Below are 26947 nucleotides of genomic sequence, written 5' to 3' on the forward strand. Positions count from 1 at the left end.
TTACAATGTTTGAAATAACGTCTGCCCGGGGCGTACAACTTATCCGTCGGGGGTAGAACTTACAAAAGATCTTAGCCCGGGTGGCCGACAACTTCTTCAAGAAAAAAAAAAAACAAAGATTTTTTTTCAAATCAAGCATTGGCTTTATTTAATAAAGCAAACATTTCAACGAAGATTTCGAAATCAGAATATTTATTCCGATTTTGAAATCTTCATTCGGTTTGGAAATGTCTGAATTTCGTTTCGTTTGGCAATTTGTATACTCGGCACGGCAGCCAATCAGAAACCTGCTTTGCTCTTCCGTCTTTCGGTGGGGACTCGTGTACCCGTGGGGACCTAAAATAAGGTCCACACGGGCAAATTGCTCTGAGAGACTTCAAACCATGTTTAAAAGATGTTTCATAACATTTCCTAAACTGTACCCACGGGGGCATTCCAGACCAAAAAACTGTGTGAGTGTGTGCGACCCTAATGTGGTAGACTGGTGTACGCCAGGGATGTGTCCTCGCACCAGTCCTGTTCAACATGTTTCTCCTGTGTGTGACACTGTTGCTCTATGAGAGGATCGAGAAGAACAGTGGGGTTACCATAGATTTCCGGCTTGATGGAAATGTATTCAACATCAGGAGGCTCCAGGCAGTCACGTAAGTAAGTCATCGAACTCCAATATGCAGATGACTGTGCAGTTGTGGCCCACACACCAGTGGCACAACAAACTAGTCTCTCAGCTGCTGCAGATGCCTATGAGGGGAGTAGCTGGAAAAGGTGGTGGGCAGGGTGCGGAGGGTCCAGTAGGATTTTCCGCGCCCTAGTTTGGATTCTTGCAGTGTGCAAGTCCTCGAGAGTGGGTAGGGCGGTGCCAATGATTTTTTCCGCCGTCCTAACTGTCCGTTGAAGCCGGGTTTTGTCCGTTTTTGTGGCAGCCCTGAACCAAACGGTGATGGAAGAACACAGGATGGATTCGATGACAGCCGTGTAGAAATGTTGCAGCACCTCCTGTGGCAGGCCATGCTTCTTTAGCAGCCTCAGGAAGTACATTCTCTGTTGGGCCTTTTTCAGGATAGAGTTGGTGTTGACCTCCCACTTCATGTCCTGGGAGACTGTGATTCCCAGGAACTTGAAGGTTTCAACATGCATTTATAAACACAACGGATAACATCATTCAGGAGCAAAACAGAGAAAACAAAAGCAACTACCAAAAATGACCAGAATGTACTTTGATGCCAAGCATTTAAATACAATAACAGAAACGTTTATTCCTAAAATAACATGAAAATATGATTCTAAATTGTTTTTCCATCCATCCATTTTTTTGATCTACTCATCTTCACAAGGCACACGGGGCGTACTGGAGGCCATCTCAGCTGTGTTCGGGAAAGCGGTGCAGTACACCCTGAACAGGTTGCCAGCCTCATAGACACACAATGATCCACACTCACACAGAAGGACAATTTGGAGTGTTCAATCAGCATGCCATGCATGTTTTGGGAATGTGGGAGAAAATCGGAGTGCAGTACCCGGAGAAAACCCATGTTGGCATGGGGAGAACATGTAAACTCTAATCCTGTCCCTCTGCACTATGACTCGGATGTACTAACCAGTGAACTCACTGAGCCGCCCCTTACATTTGTGCAGTATAACAGTCAAATCAAGTTTCGCTATGGTAACTTTGAACTCTAGGCTGAGCTCCAACAACTGACCAAAATCTGCAGACTTTCAATCATCATTTCTTTTATGCGCTCACAGTGATGTATAGACCACCAGCAGCACTTTTAAATCTGTCTATTGCTGACCAGGAGCCAGTGTGAACCCTTTAAAGGACAACCGACGTCTCCAGACAAGTTGGGTCCATAATTTGTAAAATGGCTTCAAATGACTACTACTGAGCATATTTTAAAAAGACTCCACCGCATATAGCTATATTTTACGTTTTAAGACTCGCTCTGAATATTCAGAAAGTCTTGTTTTTGAGTTGGTGACGATCAAATGTAGCAATCCTTCCATCACGTCAATGTATTTTGCTGTACTTGTTTGGTGTGAAAACCTCGTGTTGCACCAAAAAGCCGCCAGAAGAGGGCGACCAAGCTCCATGGAAGGAATTTATCAGCCCCTGGAAACAGGCTGATTAATCTTCACAGGAGCTTGGGCACCATTTTCTGCCTCTTTTTGGGTGATACATTTCACCCAAATGTTGCCTCAAAATGGCACGGAATAAACGGATTGCAAACATGTATGATTTCCTCTTCATAACTATTTGAATCATATTCATAACTGGATGTGTAACAAGAAAGCATATTCTCCGAATCTGAAGTCATTTTTTTGATTCTCCAGCAATGCAAGACGTCTTGGCGTGATGTCACGAACTGGGGGAGGGACTTTCTGAAAATGCCCAATTCGCACTTCAATTTTTTGCACATTTTGGACACTAACTAATTTTTATTGGTGTTTTGCATTTGAATAAAAATATCATACTGCGTGTTTTGGGTATTTTAGATGCTATAAAACGTTTTTCTGATGTCAGTTAGGAAACAAAAAAGTGACGTCGGTTGTCCTTTAAGAATGGTGTAGTATGTTCTGATCTTTTTTTTTTTTTTTTTTTTGTGGCCAGAACTCAAGCCACAGCGATCAGAATTAAAAACCTCCGTTTTTCTGTCACGGTTGTGAGGAGAGTCATACACTGTAAATTGTGCTTGTAGTCGATATTTTATAAAAACATGACCAGAAAATTATATTTGTTGTGACGAATGTGTGCCGAACATTTGCCTATCTGCTTTCCACTGTCAGATTTGCATCTCCATAAATGACATCAAACAATGAACTGTGTTGACAGGTTTCAGTACGTACAATCGTAACTGCATTTGCGTAATTCTCAACTTCCTCTTTTTCCTGTGGTTAGCCTAACATGACGCTGTAACGCTTGTACCTCACCTCTGCTGCCCATATTAAATAAAAGTCTGTGAGTAGATGAAGGCAACAGGCTCATTCATGCATGCACAAACTCAAAGTTCTTCATCACTGACATGCCACATGTCAAGTCTGGTCACTTCACCAGCAAAAGATAGATTGCACAGCATGGATACCAACATAGAGAAACAGGCAGAGAACAGGCAAGAATCCTATCATTCTTTAGTTACTCATATTTTGTATTTTGGCATGACAAATATACTTCAGTGAACTAAGAGATTATGTTTAATGCGGATAGAGGAGGTCTAAAGTTTCAGCTGCAGTGCAGATCATTTCAAGGTTCAAGAACTAGAGGGTAGGTAAACGAAAAATTAGTGCAAGACATCTGACAACTATGAACAAACTATAACATGTTGCAACTTCTTCTCAATTTGAAGGCTTTGTTTTGAAGAACTGTCTCAGTGGTCCCACTCCCTCGAGAAACTTATTGCGTCAAAATGTAAGTTAATCATTGACTTCCAGTGAGTCTGTTGTTTAGATTCTTCCATCCTGTAACTGCTGACATTTCTGCATTAGATGGAACAAAAGTATTCCAGGCCTTCCTGAAGTCCGAGTTCAGTGATGAAAACATGGAATTTTGGTTGGTGTGCGAGGAATACAAGAAGATCAGGTCGTCCTATAGGATGGCGTGCAAGGCGGAAAAAATCTTCAAACTTTACATTCAGGCCGAGGCCCAGAGAGAGGTGTGCAAACCTTCAAAGGGCACACTGAAAATAATGGATGAGAAAAATAGTACCTTCTGTAAAATAAAATAAAAAACATTGTGTGTGTCCTCTAGATTAACATTGATCACAAGACCAGAGAGCTGATCAGGCGAAACCTGAAGACGGGTGGCGCGGGGTGCTTTGATGAAGCCCAGAGGATCATCTTCAAGCTCATGGAGGGAGATTCTTACCCCCGCTTCCTCAGGTCTGACATCTATCGGGCTATTCGGGACTCGATCTGAATCAGTAATTATGCATATACTTTAATATCTCAGAGATTGACATAGTAAGTGCAATGCTGGACTGCTGACATGATTGTGATCAGACACCCACTCTTTTGAAACCCAAACTAAATGTGATGCTTGTGGCCTAACGTTGCTGTTCTACTGATGTATTAAACAATATTTATTTACAACTTGCTCTTTTCATCTACTTTGCAAATGTATCCTGCAATTTTTCAATCTATTTGTTTAAGCAAGTGCAATTCAACGGTTCTTTACGCTCGAGATTTAGAAATTTAACATGAAATTTAAACACATAGAATTTATTTTGTGATTTCTCTGCGTTATTTTGTGATCCTCTCTGTGTTGGGAAAACAGGCTCTTTTTAGATAGCCGATTCTTTTGGCTCAGCTCACCAAAAAGAGCTGGCTCTTTCGGCTCCCTAACGGCTCTCAGGTTGTTTGATGCTTAAATTAATTTACTACCGAAAATAAGGTAAAACGATCTGTAAAATGAATTACTAATGTATAAAACATACAATATTTCATTTTTTATTTATATTCTTCTGAACATGTTCAAAATGAAGTAGTTCAAACAGAGGTCCATAAGCTTCTTGTCTTGTTTATTTTGAGGGAGGCAAATTAACATTTGGTGGAGCAATGACATACTCCACTTGAGTGTGGAACGGGAAAACTTCTGAAAAACTGCCCACCATATCAAATTAACATGTCACACTTTGTTACAATGTTTGAAATAACGTCTGCCCGGGGCGTACAACTTTTCCGTCGGGGGTAGAACTTACAAAAGATCTTAGCCCGGGTGGCCGACAACTTCTTCAAGAAAAAAAAAAAAACAAAGATTTTTTTTCAAATCAAGCATTGGCTTTATTTAATAAAGCAAACATTTCAACGAAGATTTCGAAATCAGAATATTTATTCCGATTTTGAAATCTTCATTCGGTTTGGAAATGTCTGAATTTCGTTTCGTTTGGCAATTTGTATACTCGGCACGGCAGCCAATCAGAAACCTGCTTTGCTCTTCCGTCTTTCGGTGGGGACTCGTGTACCCGTGGGGACCTAAAATAAGGTCCACACGGGCAAATTGCTCTGAGAGACTTCAAACCATGTTTAAAAGATGTTTCATAACATTTCCTAAACTGTACCCACGGGGGCATTCCAGACCAAAAAACTGTGTGAGTGTGTGCGACCCTAATGTGGTAGACTGGTGTACGCCAGGGATGTGTCCTCGCACCAGTCCTGTTCAACATGTTTCTCCTGTGTGTGACACTGTTGCTCTATGAGAGGATCGAGAAGAACAGTGGGGTTACCATAGATTTCCGGCTTGATGGAAATGTATTCAACATCAGGAGGCTCCAGGCAGTCACGTAAGTAAGTCATCGAACTCCAATATGCAGATGACTGTGCAGTTGTGGCCCACACACCAGTGGCACAACAAACTAGTCTCTCAGCTGCTGCAGATGCCTATGGTAGACTGGGCCTCTCTGTCAATATGGAAAAGACTGAGGTAATCTGTCAGTGGGCATCCATTCCTCCAGTTCATCTACCAACGTTCACCATCTCCAATAAGCCACTAGCAATAGTGAACTCTTTCAAATACTTGGGCAGCTTTCTCTCTGACGACTGCAGCATTGACAGAGAGATACAAAACCGGATCAAGCAGGTACCAGTATCTTTTGGCAGACTTAGGAGGAGAGTCTTTCAAAACAAAGATCTCAAACTCCACACCAAGACTGCAGTTTATCGGGCTGTTGTTGTGTCAACCATCCTCTACAGCTGCGAAGCATGGACCCTGTACAGTCGCCACCTCAGGATGCTTGAGGATGTACACATCAAGTGCCTACAATGCATCCTTGGGCTATCCTGGAGAGACAGACCTTCCCCCACCTTCCACCCACACAGAAATACTCTGCAAAACCAACTGCACCAGTGTGGAAGCTACAGTCACCCAGCACCAACTTCGCTGGCTAGGCCATGTGATCAGGATGCCAGAAGAGCGCTTGCCACGTAAGGTGCTTTATGGCCAGCTCCATCTCGGCCGTCGCCTGGCAGGAGGCCCCAAACAACGCCATAAAGGCCAGGTGAAGACTGCCATGAAAAAATGCGGCCTGAACACGACCGACCCAGCTGGAGGACATTGCAGCTCAACGCTCCATCTGGCGGCAGCTACTCCAACAAGGCATACAGAAACTTGACCAGGAAACGTCAATGGAGACATCATGCCAGTGCCATACCCACAACCCCAGTCAATCAATGCCTTCACCTGGTCTGCCTGCGGCAAGCAGTGTGGATCACGGATTGGGCTATACAGTCACATGAAATTGTCCCACAAGAAGAAGTAGAGCTGGACTGTCATCATCGGACACGATGGACAACCTTAAGCAAGTAAGACATTGTAGCAGTAGAGGAATGAGCATGCCCGCCACAACATACTTATATGTGAAAATACGTATAAGTAACACATGGCCTTCAATTGGTGCGTTGCATGTAGCATTCGATGTCACGGCCTAATGCCAACAATGTGGCACACTAGCATCGAGAGCATCCACCACATTTTGTTCAGATAATGATGAAACTACGATGACATAGATTGGTCTCATAAATCATATTTTCGAGACTGTTGTCACCACCTTCACCATGGTTCATGGCCCACTGCAGCCAGCATTACTCGATTCTTTTTATAAAATTGAATGAAATTGATACATGCAGCTAATACTGCAGCCCCAATTCTATTGTAAATGCAAAAACACATGTGCAGCGATGCATTTGGGCCGCCCCATTTACGCATTTTGACAGCCGCTGGAGCAACTTTGTAACTCCACTGCGCCAGCACAGGCGCGCGTCTATCACGATTCGCCCATATTGCTACGTGATCTGCGCCTCATATGACATACTTCTTTTAAAATAGCTAAAGAAACAAATTTAGTTAAACAGCAATTGAAAACTGTTCGTTTTGCTTGAGAGGTTTTAACTTTCGTCGTGATTAGCTGGAAACTGCTGAGATAATATAATCGAATAATCATTTACCCATGATACATTGCAGTATTGACATCGAACGACATCGACATAAATGGTTGCATTATGGAGCGAAAGAACAGGAGTAAAACACTAAAAGATATTAAACACCAACATATTTTCATTTTTTCAAGAAGCAACGGAGTGACAATTCGTTTCTGCAAACTGCTGTTAACAATTCGAATTTAGCGGATAAGGGACATTATTTCAGAGCTGTTGCACCACATTGGAAATCTTCCAAGCAAAGAAATTTAAGTAGACACTAATGAGAAATATTGTGCTAAGTCTGTTCTTTTTGTCATCTCTGTACCGTAGCTTATCAAAATAGCACAGCATTTATTGTGTAGTAACTTAAGAAAATAGAAATAGTTTGTTTATTTTATCCATCCATTCATCCATCTTCTTCCGCTTATCCGGGGTCGCGGGGGCAGCAGCTTCAGTAGGGAAGCCCACACTTCCCTCTCCCCAGCCACTTCTTCTAACTCGTCCTGACAGATCCCGAGGCGTGCCCATGCCAGATGGGAGACAGTCTCTCCAGCGTGTTCTAGGTCCCCTGTCCCGGGGTCTCCTGCCAGTGGGGCATGCTCGGAAACACCTCACCAGGGAGGCGTCCTGGGGGCATCCTAATCAGATGCCCGAGCCACCTCATCTCGCTCCTTCGATGTGGAGGAGAAGCGGCTCGACTTTGAACCCCTCCCGGATTACCGAGCTTCTCACCTTATCTCTAAGGGAGAGCCCGGACACCCTACGGATTTTGGCCGCTTGCATCCGGGATCTTGTTCTTTCGGACACAACCCATAGCTCATGACCATAGATGAGGGTTGGGACGTAGATCGACCGGTGGATTGAGAGCTTTTTTCTTTGGCTCAGCCCCTTCTTCACCACGACAGATCGCTGAACTATAGTCTGCCACAAATGAAATGAAGTTAAACTTAACTTTATCGACACTGTTTTAAAGAACTTGCGACTTCAGTTACAGTGTCAAATCCTTAGACTCCAGCAACCTGCATATTGTGACACATAATATCTGAAGAGAGTAATCAATTTATGCTGTAGCCAAACATTCTTTCATTGGCAGTTGATTTGATGTATTTTTTTTTTGGTTTGTTTTTCAGATAAATCACAGAGAGCTCCAAGCTCCAATGATGACAACAGCCATGACGACACTTCTAGTGATTATATTATATATATATATAATATTGGCGATATAACGCTGTCATCACTCACTGTGGAGCCCCACGACTATGTGACCCTGCCTGGGGTGACGATCCACTATCCACTCCTGCGGCGAGGTATAGTCAGCTATGGGTCGTCTGCTCTCCGTCATATAGCTGTCGTATATCGCACTCGCAGGCAGTGTGCGTCGATTCGCCGGAAGACGCTGTCATCAGGGCTCGAACTGTGGAGCCCCACGACTTGTGACCCTGGCCTGGAGAATTGCACGATCGCGCACGTGGGCGGCACTACCTGTTGGCCAGGATCGTACAGATTGGGTCGTCTGCTCTCCGTCACAGAGTCTGTCGTTTCGCACTCGCAGGGCAGTGAGCGTCGTTCCGTCTGCATAGGGCATCGACTGGTAGCTACGAGACGTGTAGGCAGAGCGACAGCGTCTGGTCGCTCTGTTTGAATTGCAAATCGCTGCACGTTGCCTCAGCACAGTGACTGTTGGTGTATTCCAGGGTCAATCATCTTGTCACGTTACTGCGAGGTGGTCGCATGGCAGAGTCTGGATCCCAAAAAGCAGGCAGGAGGGAGCAGCCACCGTCTGCATATGCATCAAATGGTAGTTACGAGATAAAGGTGGCCGAGCGCAGCGAACAAAATGGTAAAACATCAAAATCATCTTGAAAAAGGTCCTGCCAAGGTTAAACAAACACATGCACAGTGACTTCACAATGCATTCGCAACTCAAACATGCTTGTCAAACGTTTTGAACCGACACCGGATGGTCGATGCCGAGGTGTCAGTGATTAAAACGACCAGCACCTGCGAGGCTGCAGGGGGGCCGACAGCGCACCCGCTGGTTCGACCGAACCGATCATGACAAAACCGCCCGTCAGCCTTGTTACGAACGCTAAAACATCCAACCGCTTCATTCTTGTCCAAGGACTTGGCGGTGGCTCCCGCCAAGGTCCTAAACAGCTCTACATGGCAGCAGCATTTGGCCATTGCAGTCACTCACAGCGCAACATGATGCTGCTGGCCTGGAGTTGGCCTGCGTCCAGTTTGATTAAAACGACCAGCACCTGCGAGGCTGCAGGCGGGGCCGACAGCGCCACCCGCTGGTCGCCGACCCGATCATGACAAACCCCGCCTCGTCCGCCTTGTTACGAGCCGCTTCCTCCAAGCCGCTTCTTCTTGTCCAAGGACTTGGCGGTGGCTCCCGCCCCTTCCTCTTCAGCTCTACTGGCAGCCGCTTTGGCCTTGTAGTCCTCGCAGCGCGCCATGTAGGCTTGCTTGGCCTTGTGCAGGTTGGCCTCGCAGTCCATCAGTTTTCTCTTTGCTCGAACCCACTGATCCTTGATTTCCTGCCGACGCTTCTCATGCTCTTGCTTGCGCAGCACCAGCGGCTGAATAAAAGTCTGATTATGCAGGGTGGCGCTGGCCTGCTGGAGGCCGATGCTCTGCTCCTGGTCCTGCTCCAAAGCCAGAGAGTATATGGAGAAGAGGGGCATGTGGGGGTGTGTGATGCTGTGTTTGAAGGACTGGTATAATCTATGAAGACCTTTGGAGAATTCCATCTCGAGCGAGGTCCTCTTCTCCACGTAACCGATGAGATCCTTCATGTACTTGCCGATGGTTTTGGCGTACTGCATAGCGGAGTCAACCCTCACTGCGCTGCAAAATCACATCTGCCCCCTCCATGTTGCCCAGGTCATCTGAGTTGCTCCGCAGCTGACCGCAGTCCTGACCTGCGCCATACAAGTTCTCCATGGCTCTTCTCTGTGGGCAACAATGAGAGCAGCGTGCTACTGTCCACCTCGATGCGATGGTCTCAATGGCTTTCTCAAACTCCTTTTGTCCGAATCGTTGCACACCTCATAGTGGAAACCTTTGACTTTGGAGATCAGTTTCCCGGCAGTGGTGAGGATCTCCACAGTGTTAAGGAAGGGGTACGTATTGATGACCTGTCGCAACACGCGTAGAACCTCCCCCAAGCACTCGTGGGCGATGGACCGCTGATTCTCCGTACCTTCAGCCAACACCACCACGTCCTTCAGCTTCTCCACAGCTTCGGCAAAGCGCGCCACGTCCCTGAGCAGGGCCGGGATGTCCTCCACCTCGATGGCGGCGGCCTCTGGGCCTTCAGATGACGACGTCGTTGGTGTCATGGCTTCTTTAGCCTGGCCTTTGGCAAATACCCATGACTGGAGAGTCAAACCTGCAGCGCTGGCGTGTTGGCTCAGGCTGGTCGGCCGCCTCAGGGTAGCGGTGGAGGCCAGGGAGGCTAGGGTGCCCGGTGCCATCTTGAAGTGCTGGGGGCTCGGTGTTCCTGGGCAGGATAGTGAGGGTTCCTGTAGTCCCGCTGAGGACGGGGTGATCATGGATGAGGATGAGGAGGAATATGTGGGTGAAGAGGAAAGGGTGGCGTCTCCGCCATCCGTCCAAGGCTGCTCCTGTAGGATGGACAGCGAATTGGGCGAACCGGGACTTCTGCTTCGACTCTTCTTGGAGATGGACGGCGTCTTGATAAGTTCCCGCTTCTTGCGGGCGAACATCTTGAGGGTCCCTCGGCTTTCCATGCCAATCCCTTTGAGTTTGATGTACAGTCCCCCCCACCCACCCCCCACTCTACACTTGGGTGTCGCGCCGCTCGCTTCTCGGCTCATGCATATATATGCATATATATATGATTTCTCATGAGAAATCATGGGTAATTTTACCTATGATTTCAGTGTACATTTCAGTAGTATTTGACTGTTACACCAATGTAGTAACCGAGTATTCAATAATCTTAGTATTTAAATATATCTCCATATTTGTACTAGCGTGACACACAAACACGCACATTTTCACATACAGTGTGAGTTGTACACATACATGTCTTAAAAGTACTTTGTAATGACGTAGCTGCTGTCAGAACCTAAGTTCGTTTTTGGGTAAAACCATGAAAAAGGCTCGATAATCTAATTTGAAATTAACAAGGAACAGAAGTGATAAGATTGTTTTTACGCTGTTTTGCATGTCTGTACACGTACTGTGCAGGACTTCGTGTACGTACATACAAATATATTTATTCAGGCATCCTGTAAGGCCACCTCATGTTGATAACAAGGGGCCTTCCAAACGCACTTCGACACAGGCAAGTGAAGATGGCGGATGTATTGAGTGTTCTTCGGCAGTATAATATCCAGAAAAAGGAAATCGTCGCAAAGGGAGATGAAGTTATATTTGGCGAGTTCTCCTGGCCGAAAAATGTCAAGACCAACTATATTATCTGGGGGTGCGTCAGTGTTTTTTCTTTTGCCATTGTATTTTGCAGGCCTGCATATTATGCTTCGTTTGTGCTATGAGTAATCTATAGACAGATAGCTACCAAATGCTAACGTAACTCTTAAACTTCCATACTTTATAAGTTAATCACTTTATATGTGTCAACAACCAAGGCCACTTGTAATGACAACCACGGGTGTGTAAATATAGAGCGTAAAATTTTATTGGCTTGCCATGCAACACTAAACTTGGCACCAAGGCGTGTTGTCAAGTAGAGTAGAGTACAGTGTACTCTACTTGACTTGACTCTACTGTTAGTTGTGGTTATCGGGGTCGGCGGTGTTTAAAAACAGCTCGGGTTGTATATAATCACATAATATCTGAAGAGAGTAATCAATTTATGCTGTAGCCAAACATTCTTTCATTGGCAGTTGATTTGATGTATTTTTTTTTGGTTTGTTTTTCAGATAAATCACAGAGAGCTCCAAGCTCCAATGATGACAACAGCCATGACGACACTTCTAGTGATATATATGTATATATATATATATATATATATATATATATATATATATATATATATATATATATATATATATATATATATATATATATATATATATATATATATATATATATATATATCAGATTCTGGCGATTGGAGACGCTGTCATCACTCACTGTGGAGCCCCACGACTTGTGACCCTGCCTGGGGTGACGATCCACTTCCACTCCTGCGGCGAGGATGTCAGCTTGGGTCGTCTGCTCTCCGTCAAAGCTGTCGTTTCGCACTCGCAGGGCAGTGTGCGTCGTTCCGCCGGAAGGGCTGAAGGGCTCGAACGTGTAGCAGACGACAGGCTGGTCGGAGAATTGCAAATCGCGCACGTGGGCGGCATACTGTTGGCCAGGGTCGTACAGATTACTGCTCTCGCACAGAGTCTGGTCACAGAGGGGGAGCGCCACCGTCTGCATATGCATCGACTGGTAGTACGAGATGGTGGCCGAGCGCAGCGTCTGGTCGCTCTGTTTGTTGAGGTCCTGAAGTTGCCTCAGCACAGTGACTTTGGTGTATTCCAACTCAATCATCTTGTCACGTTTTGCGAGGTGGTGATGGCGGGTGTGGATCCCAAAAAGCAGGCAGGAGGGAGCAGGAGGTTGTTTGACAAATTGTATTAAAATAAAGGTCAGCAGGAACAAAATGTAAAACATCAAAATCATCTGAAAAAGTCCGCCAAGGTTAAACAAACACATGCACAGCATTCACAATGCACGCAACAAACATGCAGCAAACAATGAACCGACACCGGATGGTCGTGCCGAGTGTCAGTGATTAAAACGACCAGCACCTGCGAGGCTGCAGGCGGGGCCGACAGCGCCACCCGCTGGTCGCCGACCCGATCATGACAAACCCCGCCTCGTCCGCCTTGTTACGAGCCGCTTCCTCCAACCGCTTCTTCTTGTCCAAGGACTTGGCGGTGGCTCCCGCCCCTTCCTCTTCAGCTCTACTGGCAGCCGCTTTGGCCTTGTAGTCCTCGCAGCGCGCCATGTAGGCTTGCTTGGCCTTGTGCAGGTTGGCCTCGCAGTCCATCAGTTTTCTCTTTGCTCGAACCCACTGATCCTTGATTTCCTGCCGACGCTTCTCATGCTCTTGCTTGCGCAGCACCAGCGGCTGAATAAAAGTCTGATTATGCAGGGTGGCGCTGGCCTGCTGGAGGCCGATGCTCTGCTCCTGGTCCTGCTCCAAAGCCAGAGAGTATATGGAGAAGAGGGGCATGTGGGGGTGTGTGATGCTGTGTTTGAAGGACTGGTATAATCTATGAAGACCTTTGGAGAATTCCATCTCGAGCGAGGTCCTCTTCTCCACGTAACCGATGAGATCCTTCATGTACTTGCCGATGGTTTTGGCGTACTGCATAGCGGAGTCAACCCTCACTGCGCTGCAAAATCACATCTGCCCCCTCCATGTTGCCCAGGTCATCTGAGTTGCTCCGCAGCTGACCGCAGTCCTGACCTGCGCCATACAAGTTCTCCATGGCTCTTCTCTGTGGGCAACAATGAGAGCAGCGTGCTACTGTCCACCTCGATGCGATGGTCTCAATGGCTTTCTCAAACTCCTTTTGTCCGAATCGTTGCACACCTCATAGTGGAAACCTTTGACTTTGGAGATCAGTTTCCCGGCAGTGGTGAGGATCTCCACAGTGTTAAGGAAGGGGTACGTATTGATGACCTGTCGCAACACGCGTAGAACCTCCCCCAAGCACTCGTGGGCGATGGACCGCTGATTCTCCGTACCTTCAGCCAACACCACCACGTCCTTCAGCTTCTCCACAGCTTCGGCAAAGCGCGCCACGTCCCTGAGCAGGGCCGGGATGTCCTCCACCTCGATGGCGGCGGCCTCTGGGCCTTCAGATGACGACGTCGTTGGTGTCATGGCTTCTTTAGCCTGGCCTTTGGCAAATACCCATGACTGGAGAGTCAAACCTGCAGCGCTGGCGTGTTGGCTCAGGCTGGTCGGCCGCCTCAGGGTAGCGGTGGAGGCCAGGGAGGCTAGGGTGCCCGGTGCCATCTTGAAGTGCTGGGGGCTCGGTGTTCCTGGGCAGGATAGTGAGGGTTCCTGTAGTCCCGCTGAGGACGGGGTGATCATGGATGAGGATGAGGAGGAATATGTGGGTGAAGAGGAAAGGGTGGCGTCTCCGCCATCCGTCCAAGGCTGCTCCTGTAGGATGGACAGCGAATTGGGCGAACCGGGACTTCTGCTTCGACTCTTCTTGGAGATGGACGGCGTCTTGATAAGTTCCCGCTTCTTGCGGGCGAACATCTTGAGGGTCCCTCGGCTTTCCATGCCAATCCCTTTGAGTTTGATGTACAGTCCCCCCCACCCACCCCCCACTCTACACTTGGGTGTCGCGCCGCCGCTCTCGCTCATGCATATATATGCATATATATATGATTTCTCATGAGAAATCATGGGTAATTTTACCTATGATTTCAGTGTACATTTCAGTAGTATTTGACTGTTACACCAATGTAGTAACCGAGTATTCAATAATCTTAGTATTTAAATATATCTCCATATTTGTACTAGCGTGACACACAAACACGCACATTTTCACATACAGTGTGAGTTGTACACATACATGTCTTAAAAGTACTTTGTAATGACGTAGCTGCTGTCAGAACCTAAGTTCGTTTTTGGGTAAAACCATGAAAAAGGCTCGATAATCTAATTTGAAATTAACAAGGAACAGAAGTGATAAGATTGTTTTTACGCTGTTTTGCATGTCTGTACACGTACTGTGCAGGACTTCGTGTACGTACATACAAATATATTTATTCAGGCATCCTGTAAGGCCACCTCATGTTGATAACAAGGGGCCTTCCAAACGCACTTCGACACAGGCAAGTGAAGATGGCGGATGTATTGAGTGTTCTTCGGCAGTATAATATCCAGAAAAAGGAAATCGTCGCAAAGGGAGATGAAGTTATATTTGGCGAGTTCTCCTGGCCGAAAAATGTCAAGACCAACTATATTATCTGGGGGTGCGTCAGTGTTTTTTCTTTTGCCATTGTATTTTGCAGGCCTGCATATTATGCTTCGTTTGTGCTATGAGTAATCTATAGACAGATAGCTACCAAATGCTAACGTAACTCTTAAACTTCCATACTTTATAAGTTAATCACTTTATATGTGTCAACAACCAAGGCCACTTGTAATGACAACCACGGGTGTGTAAATATAGAGCGTAAAATTTTATTGGCTTGCCATGCAACACTAAACTTGGCACCAAGGCGTGTTGTCAAGTAGAGTAGAGTACAGTGTACTCTACTTGACTTGACTCTACTGTTAGTTGTGGTTATCGGGGTCGGCGGTGTTTAAAAACAGCTCGGGTTGTATATAATCATCTTTGTTCGTGTTGACAAAAAAGCCCATTGTTTATGTGTGGAAAATTAACTAACCAATGACGAGTTGGTTATGCAGTGATCATTTGTAAGTGTTCTGTACGATGCTAAAGTTGCAAACGCAGCTTTGCGTAAATATCGACTGAACAGAACCACGTCTGTGTTTTATCCCTCCAGAACCGGAAAAGAGGGCCAGCCCAAAGAATACTACACACTCGACTCTATTTTGTTCTTGCTCAACAATGTACACCTACCCCATCCGTCCTATGTGCGAAGAGCTGCAGTAAGTATTTTAAAACACTCACTCTATTCAAGACATTAATACAACCGACGCTATATCCGACGTGCTGTATGTGAAGCAAAAATAATTGGTGTAACAACAAACATCAAAACAATAAATAAATGACAAAGGCAGTGGAAAGCACACAAAAGCAAAGGCTAAATCATAAATCTCAGAGAGGTAAAGTGGGACTAGGCCATTTAAAGACTTGAAAACAAATATGGTGTTGAAAAGAACTCTAAAATGTATTGGGAGCCAGTAAAGGGCTGGATTGAATTGGATTATGTTTTATTAGCCTCGCAGTAGAGAAATTTACATTTCACAGCAGCAAAGTTATCGAAGGAAGAGGAAAGGAAGAAGTAGAAACACAAAATTCAGGAGCTGCTGGAAAGGCAGCCACTCTCGCGGTACCATCTTGAAGTCAAAAGAACAATATATGTACATAAATAATAAAATAATATACCAACACGATCATCGCACATCGCAAGACACGATCGTTCAATCGTAAGCACTTTCTGCACCCTCTTTTTCTGTATGAAAGAGGAGAGGATCTATATCAGGGGTCGGGAACCTTTTTGACTAAGAGAGCCATAAAAGTAAAATATTTAGAAATGTTTGTCAGCGAGAGCCGCGCGCGCACATACAAACGCTCGCGTGCGCGCGCGCACACACACATGCGCGGCCACTTTTCAACAAAATATAAGAATGTATTATTTAAAATAACTTTGTGATAGTACTCACCGTTAACATGGATGGTTTTCCGTTCCTCGTGTTTGGTAAAAATCCAGGAAAACGATCGGAATGAAATTCAATTTGCCGGTCCAGAGGCGAAGTTACTGCTAGCTAGCCTGCACACGGCTCATAAGCTTTCACACTTGCTATCTGCAATCTACTTCTCGCAGAAGTATGTCGATGCTAACGTTAACATGGGGCTTGTTAAAATGTCACTGACATTCGACTGTTTCATCGATGGTATTGTTTCATTGCAAATTAGAATTAGAACATTTTCTCTCCTCTAATGCTCCGGTGCATTCACGCTGAAGTTCACAAGTTGGGCTCATTTAAAGGGGCGTTTACCTATTTCAACATGACGGCCACTATCATCCAATCAAAATTGCGCTTTCCGCCAACTACAGCCCCAACGGGAAATGAACGACGAAAAAAGCGACAATATGTATTATAATATGTAATATTTATCGGCGAGCCATATGCAATCATCAAAAGAGCCATATATGGCTTGCGAGCCATAGGTTCCCGACCCCTGATCTATATGAAAGGGGAGAGAATCAAAGCGTCATGGTGGAATGTGCACATCTGTTACAGGCTAAATGTTGAAAGCAAACACAAAGCAGTAGCATCCATTGTTGAAAAGTGATGCCAGAGTAGTTCTCATGCGCTTACAAGTACGAGTCAAGAGGTGGGCAGCACCATTCTGGACCAACTGGAAACGCTGAGTGAGGAATTGGCTGACTCCAAAATATAGTGCGTTACAGTAAACCATCTGGGATGTGACAAAGGCATACGTTACTGTTTCAAAGTTCCCTTGAGTAAAGAGCTTTTCATAAGATGAAAGAAGCTGCATTTAACAATGGCACCAATTTTCTAGTCCATTTTAAAATCACTGTCAAGACCTTCGTGTCTCCGTTAAAGTGAAAGTTCTATTCCAGTTATTTAGTCATCTTCATTTTCCCTTTCACATTTGTCTGTAAATGCAAGTCACAATATGTTGTTTAATATATTTTATTCCTCCGTGGTTTCATAGACAGAGAACATCCCTGTTGTTCGAAGGCCTGATCGAAAGGGCTTGCTTTCTTACCTTAATGGCGAGAGTTGTAAGTAGCATCGAGAATGTGACCAACCCACTTTAATGTATTCTTGTGGACAAAGTTTTAATCAAGTCTCTTTTTCTTTTCTCTTCACAGCGACATCGACTAGTATTGACAGAAGTGCACCTATAGAAATTGGTCTGCAAAGGCCAACACAAGGTAACCACTCCATTTTAGTACATTGCATTGGTAGTTAGTGGAAGATTTTAGTAAAATACAGTCATACATCTTGTATTACATGTTAACACTGATTTTCTGATATGCTTGAGCAAAATGGTGGTGATGTACGCAGCTTAGAACTACTAGTTAAAATTATCATCTACAGTTTGTACTTTCAAATCACATTTTATACAAAGGGCCACATTGATATTGTTTTTATTTTTCTCAGTGAAAAGAGCTGCCGATGAGGTGTCGTCAGAAGCCAAAAAACCGAGGATTGAGGTGATTATTTTGCACGAATCGAAAGCCCCTTTCACGCAAAGTATAGGATAACCGATACATCACATACCTATCAACATAATCTAGGTTCATCATCCATTGGCTTGGACAAAGATGCCACCAGGTCTGCACAATGTTGTGTTTGTGTGTCCATTCAGACAGTGACACAACTCTTCCTTCATTTCCTTGTTGTAACTTAGAACTTGTATCTTGCCGATTAGCATCCATTTGTCGAATTCAGTACCAATGCACGCTGGTTGACTCCTCCTCGTATAACACAACATTTTGACTTCTGTGCATTATCTTGTTCTCCCTTTCACAGGATGAAGAACGAGTGCGTCTGGATAAGGAGCGATTGGCTGCTCGTTTGGAAGGCCACAAGGAGGGTATTGTACAGACCGACCAGATCAGGTAGTTTGTCCATATAGTATGTATGTTCAGTGGGATAAATGCAGCACAGTAAACAACTGCGGGTCCTAAAATTCTCTGCTTCCTGCTCCTGCAGATCCCTGTCTGAGGCCATGTCGGTGGAGAAAATTGCAGCCATTAAAGCAAAGATTATGGCCAAAAAGCGGTCCACCATCAAAACGGATCTGGATGACGACATCACTGTTAAACAGAGAAGTTTTGTGGATGCTGAAGTAGATGTGACTAGAGACATTGTCAGCAGGGAAAGGGTGTGGAGGACAAGGACAACCATTCTCCAGAGCACTGGAAAGGTCAAAGTGCACACAAAGTTAATAGTCCCAAATCAATTTGATGCATCTTTCCCCAAATACCTTTTTCCCCTCTCCTTTTTTTCTTGGCATTGAAAAATATAACAGACTGGAGTTACATATACCATTCTATGGAATATTTGCATATGAGATCGTATGATAGCCTCTGTAATAAAATGTATTTGTCATGCGAGGTGGAATGAGCCCTGCAACAAATGACAAAAATCGGTTAGCAGTTGTCAGCTTGTAAAGGTTTGTAACTGTGTAAATGCCACACGATTGTAGCATAGCAACACCTTTCTTCCAGAAGAAGCCCCTCCATTCACTCCAGCATAGTTACTTCCCGCCAAGAAACAGCTCAGTGGTTTCAAAGTTATTTGTCTAAAGTATTTTAAGTGCGGCTTCATCCTGACTACAAGAGTGATATAATTAGGTGAGTTTTTCAACAATCGCTGGAGGACAGAGAAAAGAAAAGTCTGCATATATGCGCAAATGCATTTTAGTTTCGCTTTTTGCAGTTGACGAAATAAGTCTCTGCATTTGTCTGAACTTGCTCCTACTCATCTGTTGCAGAACTTCTCCAAGAACATCTTTGCCATTCTTCAGTCAGTGAAAGCCAGAGAAGAAGGTCGAGCCCCAGAGCAAAGACCAACACAGAACACAACTCAACTGGTAAGAATATTTGTCTTATTCTCGCCAGTGTAACAGCATAGAATGATGATTCTTCACCCGGCCCACCTGCCAAGTTGTGGGTGTACAATTTCTTTGTAAATGCAGTATTATTTAAATGAACCAGAATTTAGACTTCACAATCACAACAAACTCTGTGGCTGGCATGCAAACACTTTTTCGGAAATAGCAAAGCTCAATAATTTCACTCATTTCTGTCATTTCTCACTGACGGCAGGCGCTCCAGCAACCCTTTTGGGTGTACACTAACCAATACTGTAGCCAGAACGTCATTTTCCACGAATTGTGTCTTCTGCAACATTATGATGCCGTTGCTAACGAAGACGGATATTTTCCAGGACCCTTCGCTAAGGAACAAGCAGCCAGTGCCGGCCGCCTACAACAGATACGATCAGGAGAGATTCAAAGGAAAAGAGGGTCAGTGTGGACCTGTGCACGTTTCATTTATTGGAATCCAAAATTGTGCCAATGAATGATGCTGTTTTTAATTGATGGTTGCAGAAACTGAGGGTTTCAAGATTGATACCATGGGGACCTACCATGGAATGACTCTGAAATCAGTGACGGTAAGCTCTTCTAATCCAATTTGTAGAACACCAGAAGCTGTTGAAAATATTCAACATGGATTACCTGCTCTTCGTAAAAGCCGTTCGAAACAGCAGTTGTTCATAACTTCCTGGTGACTGCCTTATTGTTGGTTTGCGCATTGGACTGGACCATGCCGGAATACCCATGGTCATAAAGATAAAATCGTTTGAACACGCACGCATTCACATCACATGATTGAGAGCAACTCAAAATAGTTAGAATAGTAATTCTAACGGCAGACAGATTGTTATGTGATCCTGTCAGCTGAAATGATATTTGATCGGATCAGAACTTGGCTTGATGAAATTGCATTGGGTCTTTTACATCACGCTGTATGTTTCTTTCAAAATGACAACTGAAATCTAGATGAGTCGGTACTCTCATTTATAAACCTCGATATCACATTCTTTTTCAGGAAGGGGCTTCTGCTCGCAAGGCTCAGACCCCTGCACTTCAGCCTGTACCACGCCCAGGTGAATTCAACAGCTTGTTGCTCATGATGAAGCAAGCGTGGGTACTTGAGAGATTCAATCGCGTACAGTCAACTAGCGTGCGGTAGTTTTTATGGGAAACTGTTTTTCAGTGCCGTAAAAAATTATCCCTGAAAATGACACGCGACTTCAAACGATTGTTCCTGTGAAATCCTCAGACCCAGAGCCCGATCAAAAATATATAATCTCATCATCACTATCACTGATATTTAGTGCTTGTCAATGTCCACGATCAGATCTTGATGCCCTGAAATAGATTCTCAAATCCAGCTATCAATACTTTTGATATGTGTAACGCCATTGTCTGTAATACAAGAATCTGTTACAAATTACTGTACTTTTTCTTATGCGAGGGTAAGTGACTCTTGCGTAAGAGCAGTGACACGCCATAATGCATCTGTTTCTGTTTGTCTTCTAGTTTCGCAAGCCAGACCGCCACCGAATCAGAAAAAAGGCAAGACTAAACTTTCCATTTGTATTGATCTATTTTTTTCAAGCATGAAAATATTACGCAGCGGTTTCTTTTTGTCAGAGCTGTTTAACTCGTAGAACAGTTTTGGAACTGACCTGAAAAGTGTCAAAAGTTTTGCTAAGTACTAGTTGCGCTGAAGTGAAAATTATATGTGTGAGTATAAGGGTGTAACGATAAATGTAATGAACTTGGGTTTATGCTTATGTATCGATACATATATACTCTGCATATATTGGACAACACGACAATGGCATTCTCCCTCCAGGCTCGCGCACGCCCATTATCATCATCCCGGCCGCCACCACTTCACTCATCACAATGCTTAACGCAAAGGATCTGCTGCAAGACCTCAAGTACGTTTCACCGTCACATTTTATAGGTTTTAGTGGGGTCTGAGGGGTGGATGAGGTGGCCTGGAATCAGTTGGATCTTTACCTCCCTCCAGATTTGTCACCTCCGACGAGAAAAAAAAGCAAGGTATCCAACGCGACAATGAGGTTCTTCTCCAGAGACGCAAAGACCAGATCCAACCCGGTGGCAACATGCTCTCCGTCACCGTGCCCTATAGAGTCATCGACCAACCTCTCAAACTGGCACCGCAGGACTGGTAAATTGTCAGAACATTTTAGAAAAATAATACTAATAAGGCATAATGTGTTAATCGGTTTTATTCAGAATCAGAATAATCTTTATTGACCACATGTATAGAACAGACAAGGAATTTGCCTCCCGTAGAACACGCTGCTCTAGTATCATAAAAAAATGACAAATAAGTATGGTAGGTAAGTAGTACGTCTCAGGTACAACTGCGCAAAGTATAAAGCAGAGCTACAGTGATCGGTGGTAGAATGAAATATGATAACAATTGTACAGTTTGTTCAGAAAATCAGTGAACCATTTTAAAGTGATCACTGTATTTGTAGTCCAACACGTGCCATTATGCAAATGGCCATGAGCGCCTCAGTGTCTTGTGCTGGAGATTATATTGGTCAGTAACAGGGGTATGGCTGAGTACAGAGATAGAGCTACAATGATTAGAACAGGATGCTGTTCCACGGGGTTGTGCAAAATTGCAAAGAAGCACTATACAGTTAGATTTGGGCTACTGTTTAGGAAGGCAGAAGAAGCTGTTTAACTGTCTGCTGGGTTTGGTGTGCATGGATTGGTAGCGCCTGCCTGATGGGTGGAGCTGGCAAAGGTTGTGGGCAGGGTGCGGAGGGTCCAATAGGATTTTCCATGCCCTTGTCTTGGTTCTTGCAGTGTGTAAGTCTTCAAGACATGATAGGGTGGTGCCAATGATTTTTTTTCCCGCTGTCCTTTATCTCAGTTGAAGTCGGATTTTGTCCATTTTTGTGGCGACCCCGAATAAAACCGTGATGGAAGAACACATGAAATGATAGAAGAAATGAAGGCTGTAACTGTTTGTGTATAACTCTGTGGTATATAACGACAGAGAAATCTTGAACACCAGATATGTTCAACTCTGACAATGTGCAGCGGACACCAATTCAGTCCTTGTGTTCTGAGTTCTTGGGCTCGAACCGACGAATTGACACTTTGAGTTTGCTTAATTGCCAAACTTGTGGCACCAACAACACGGACGCCTCACTGAAATCAACAGGCAGCAGCTTCGTGGAGCTCAAGCGCGTGGCAGTATTTTTTCAGTGCCTTCATATGCTGGCATGGTTTTTAGGAAACAACAAATAGAAATACTGAAAGTAGAATTTCATACAGTGGGACCTTGGCTTACGAACTTAATTGGTCCCCAGACAGAGTGTGTAAGGCGAAAAGTGTGTATGGCAAGAATTACTTTCCCATAGGAAACCATTAAAATGACAATAATGCGTTCCCAGGTCCACATAAAACATAATTTTCTTCTTTCTAATTTTCAAAGCCTTAAAACTGCACAAAATATACCTTATTTAATGTATAATAAATGTGCTATGGTTTATGATTAAAGAAATAAACTGTACTGTACAATAAAGTCATTTCATTTACCTTTGTGATGGTCGTTAATTGCTTGATGGAATGGAGTGGCCGGTTTCCTCAGCATTAAACACTTGATGAGGAACGTAACCTTCTTCTTTCACCATCTTGAGGAATGATCTATTGTAGGTGCTTTCTCTGTGATAATTGTATCTGGTTCTTCCTCAATTGTGATCTGTTTAGCTAGGTTGATAGCTTTTTGCATCAAGTGTACAGATGACTTGTGCGGGTTATTTGTGGAGCCTTATTGATGGGATATTTTAACCTTCCAGTCTCCACTATGCTTTTGAATTTTCAAAGTTGAAACGAGGCTAAATTTCACTGTTTTCTATCCATTCTCTCACCTCTTTTATGTTTTTCTTTTATTTTTCACTTTAGTTTTTTGGTTTAAAACTCTGTCATCTCCCTTTCGTGTGTGTGTGTGTGTGTGTGTTTTTCCTCTCACTTTTTCTCTGTCTGCCTGTCTCTTTAAAGGACAACCGACGTCACTTTTTTGTTTCCTAACTGACATCAGAAAAAAGTTTTATAGCATCGAAAATACCCAAAACACGCAGTATGATATTTTTATTCAAATGCAAAACACCAATAAAAATGACTTAAAGTGTCCAAAATCTGCAAAAAAATTGAGCTGCAAATTGGGCATTTTCAGAAAGTCCCGCCCCCAGTTCGTGACGTCACGCCAAGATGTCTTGCATTGCTGGAGAATCAAAACAATGTCTTCAGATTCGGAGAATATGCTTACTTTTTACACATCCGGTTATGAATATGATTCAAATAGTTCTGAAGAGGAAAGCATTCATTTTGCAATCGATTGAAGAATTTATTCCGTGCCATTTTGAGGCAACATTGGGGGGAAATGGATCACCAAAAAAGAGGCAGAAAATGGCGACCGAGCTCCTGTGAGGAATGAATCAGCCCATTTCCACAGGCTGATAAATTCCTTATATGGAGCTTGGTCGCCCTCTTCTGGCTCTTTTTGGTGCAACACAACGTTTTCAGACCAAACAAGCACAGCAAAATGCATTGACGTGATGGAAGGACTGCTACAATGTGTCCTTTTTTTCAGTCAGGGGCGTTCCTTCAGTGATGTCACGTACGGACTCGTCACCAACTCAAAAACAAGACCTCCGGAATATTCAGTGCAAGTCCTAAAACGTAAAATATAGCTATATGCAGTGGAATCTTATTAAAATACGCTCAGTAGAAGTCATTTGAAGCCATTTTACAAATTATGGACACAACTTGTCCCGAGACGTCGGTTGTCCTTTAATGTTTAACACCCCACCCACCCATTGCTGAGTTCTTGACCAATCACGTGGCTTTAACCGAAGGCCATTTTGATTTTTGGAGAATGTTCTCACTCTCTCTCTATAACCCCATCCCACACTGCTGCGTTCTTGACCAATCATGTGGCTTTAACCGAAGACTGGGGGCGGGGAAGAGAGAAATAAATGCGGTCGGCTGCCATTTTGTTAGAAAAACAGGCTCGTTCGCGGACGACACATCACTCATTGTGCAGCTCACTGTGTATCCTGAAAAATAGTTCGGATGCCAAGGTAAAATTTTCATAAATGTAACGTTAGTAAACCAAAAAGTTCGTAAGTCAAGGGGTTCGTAAACCGAGGTCTCACTGTACTGTCAATTGATCTATAAGAACCGCTCCCTCCTCCCCAATTTTTTTTTGTAATGGGATCTTCAAGACAGGTGGTAGTTTCAAGTTTTCTTTATTTGCTTTTGCGTTTTTCTTTGTTTTACAGGGACCGAGTGGTGGCCGTGTTTGTGCAGGGTCCTGCCTGGCAGTTTAAGGGCTGGCCCTGGCTGCTGCCTGATGGCTCCCCTGTCGACATTTTTGCCAAGAGTAAGCTACAATATTTGCCTTCTCGGTCGCTGCAAGGAACGTGGAAGCCGCCCATCCTCAAACTCAATTATGAACGTGTTGCCTTCAGTTCGAGCCTTTCATCTGAAATATGATGAGGCCAAGACGGACCTCAATGTGCAGAAGTGGGATGTGACGGTCCTGGAGCTCAGCCGCCACCGGCGCCATCTGGACCGGCCCGTCTTCCTTCGCTTTTGGGAGACCCTGGACAGGTAACAAGCATTTGGCACACACCACCTTTGAGTTTGATGAATGAATACACCCCACAGTTATCGAATTACCTTTTATTGGAGAGATAGGACAACATGGGCGGGGGGGGGGATCCACCAGGAACATGTTAATGAATTAATTGTAATACATGTAAAATTACAAAAAAAATGTCATGAAATCAATCTCCTGAACTGAACCATACAGTATTGAATTCAACCACAATCCCACTGAGTTAAACTGAATTATACCACTTTCCAATTAAACTGTCGGTTCACACCTGTGTACTGTATATTGAAAAACCCTGTCAAATCCTCTTTTGTGGCGAGATGGCCATACGTAGTAGACATAGATGTAAAGCAATCGTGGAATGAATAGGATAAAATAAACCCTCAAAACTCACTTGAAATATATCAACTAAAACGTTTTCTAGGCTTATTTAAAACAGATTCTTATTTTACAGACAGTGTATTGTAGGTGTTTCAAATACCTGACATGTTTCGGCGTATACTTCCGCCTTCGTCAGAGTTTTCTAGACTGTATTTTTTTTTTTTTTTTTTTTACATAGATTATGATGGGACACATGCTTTTGGGATTTAAACAATTCTGTTTTTGAACATACTTCTGGGTTGTATTTGATTTGTTCTAGTTATCTATAATAACTTTGATGAGGACAAATACAAAAAAATCTATTCCTCTCTACCTTAGCTTTGAGCCTATCTAAACCTTACCATTTTTTGTTAGCAGTTAGATTAAAGGCACAAACTGACTTTTTTTCTCTGCCCTCCAGATATATGGTGAAACACAAATCTCACCTCAGGTTTTAAATTCAAATAGCAGCGGCCAAAGCCCTGGAATATCCTGATCAAACCTCCAGACCCTGTTACACGACTCTGCTCGGCTCCTCTTTCCCCATGTTGTGCGGCCATTCCATATTCTAACATGATGCTCCTCGGAGAGGAATAGTGGAGCCGCAAAGGGACTACTCGACAACTTGTAATGCAAATCTACTCAAAGAAGTAATTTAGGTGCGCTGGGCATTGTTGGAATGTTTTTTTTATTTTATTTTCTTATGTTCCAACATGGGCAAAAATACTACTTTTCTATCAAAAAAAAAATGAATCAGCACAAAAAATAAAATAAAAATAAACACACACAAAAACGCATTTAAGCTGCAAGTTTGTTCTGAGTGAAGAGGAACTGTGTGACTCAACCATTGGTGAACTCACAATTGGCCAAGTGCGTTAGCGAGTTTGGCTGTGTAGGACTTTAGCATGTATATACATCAAACCGCAACGCAAAGCGCTTTGGCGAAGAGATAAACAGATTTAATACTTTAGAAGTCTCTTGTCGACTTTGTTTTGGACACATGGTTTTTGAAATACTCGGACATTCAATGACTCTGTTACAAACTTCGTGTTTCCTTCATTGGTGTCATTATTGAGCCTTGGACAATTTGGTTTCTGAAGTGAGAAGACAATAAAGCCGACCAGAAAGGTGCGGGTGTGACACTGTTTGATTTTAAACTGTCGCATTTACAAGAAAGAAAACAAAGAGTCAGTCTACGAGGCAGCCATCAGCTTCATTTTGAGTTCTAAATAAAACGCATCAGCAGCAATCACAAATTCATTCACAGAACAATCAAATCTGAAAGTCTGATTTTATTTTGTCATTCGATTCTTCCAAACATGGACTCTTAGGCTATCGTATGGGTTTAAATAGAATATGTGCTGCCAAAAACTGAATCTGTCGAACATACAGTAAAGTCTCGTTATATCGATATCGGATATATCGATAGTCCCGGTTATATCGATACTATTTCTATGCACGCACGGAGAAAATTACATGCAAACAGGGTCGGATATATCGATAGTCCCGGTTATATCGATATTTTTTCGGACTCCCTTGAATATCGATATAACGAGACTTTACTGTATTTGAATTTGAATCAGAAAACTTGAAAATGTGCATTGGAAAACTGAATTTGTATTTACTTGAATTTGCATTGTTAAAATTGAATCACTCAGCATTAAACTACAATGCTTTTGGAAGAACCATGAGCAGTGTATTTCATTTAATATTGTCCTCATTTTTGAAAGTCATTTTGACGTAATTTACTACT

At 43.9% G+C, this 26947-nt stretch overlaps 2 protein-coding genes and 2 pseudogenes across 3 annotated transcripts; 2 read left to right on the top strand and 2 right to left on the bottom strand.

Annotated features, from left to right (window-relative positions):
* Positions 1–279: 279 nt before the first annotated feature.
* LOC148891778 (rho GTPase-activating protein 45-like) lies at positions 280–14213 on the bottom strand (annotated as a pseudogene).
* Positions 2675–7563, top strand: LOC148891779 (regulator of G protein signaling 13-like). 2 transcript variants are annotated; one of them, XM_089008793.1, is made up of 5 exons: positions 2675–3129; positions 3222–3259; positions 3342–3403; positions 3481–3647; positions 3743–7563. In XM_089008793.1, the coding sequence occupies exons 1-5, from the start codon at positions 2965–2967 to the stop codon at positions 3908–3910; spliced, it is 600 nt and encodes a 199-aa protein (XP_088864919.1). In that variant the 5' UTR covers positions 2675–2964; the 3' UTR covers positions 3911–7563. The 2 variants fall into 2 exon arrangements, with proteins under 2 accessions (XP_088864919.1, XP_088864918.1); XM_089008792.1 differs by having other exon boundaries at positions 2683–3107; positions 3203–3259.
* LOC148891780 (rho GTPase-activating protein 45-like) lies at positions 8245–10677 on the bottom strand (annotated as a pseudogene).
* A 522-nt stretch (positions 14214–14735) lies between the features above and the next one.
* On the top strand, positions 14736–26879 carry cdc73 (cell division cycle 73, Paf1/RNA polymerase II complex component, homolog (S. cerevisiae)). The gene is made up of 17 exons (XM_089008578.1): positions 14736–14895; positions 15433–15538; positions 17298–17367; positions 17458–17520; positions 17750–17802; positions 18122–18210; positions 18305–18518; positions 19089–19187; positions 19544–19622; positions 19707–19771; positions 20209–20266; positions 20703–20738; positions 21022–21109; positions 21202–21363; positions 24500–24600; positions 24689–24830; positions 25616–26879. The coding sequence occupies exons 1-17, from the start codon at positions 14765–14767 to the stop codon at positions 25650–25652; spliced, it is 1593 nt and encodes a 530-aa protein (XP_088864704.1). The 5' UTR covers positions 14736–14764; the 3' UTR covers positions 25653–26879.
* The last annotated feature ends 68 nt before the right edge of the window (positions 26880–26947 follow it).

This window comes from Hippocampus bargibanti, linkage group LG11, assembly GCF_051943395.1.
Source record: "Hippocampus bargibanti isolate YZ-2025 linkage group LG11, ASM5194339v1, whole genome shotgun sequence".
NCBI classification, from domain to species: Eukaryota; Metazoa; Chordata; class Actinopteri; order Syngnathiformes; family Syngnathidae; genus Hippocampus; species Hippocampus bargibanti.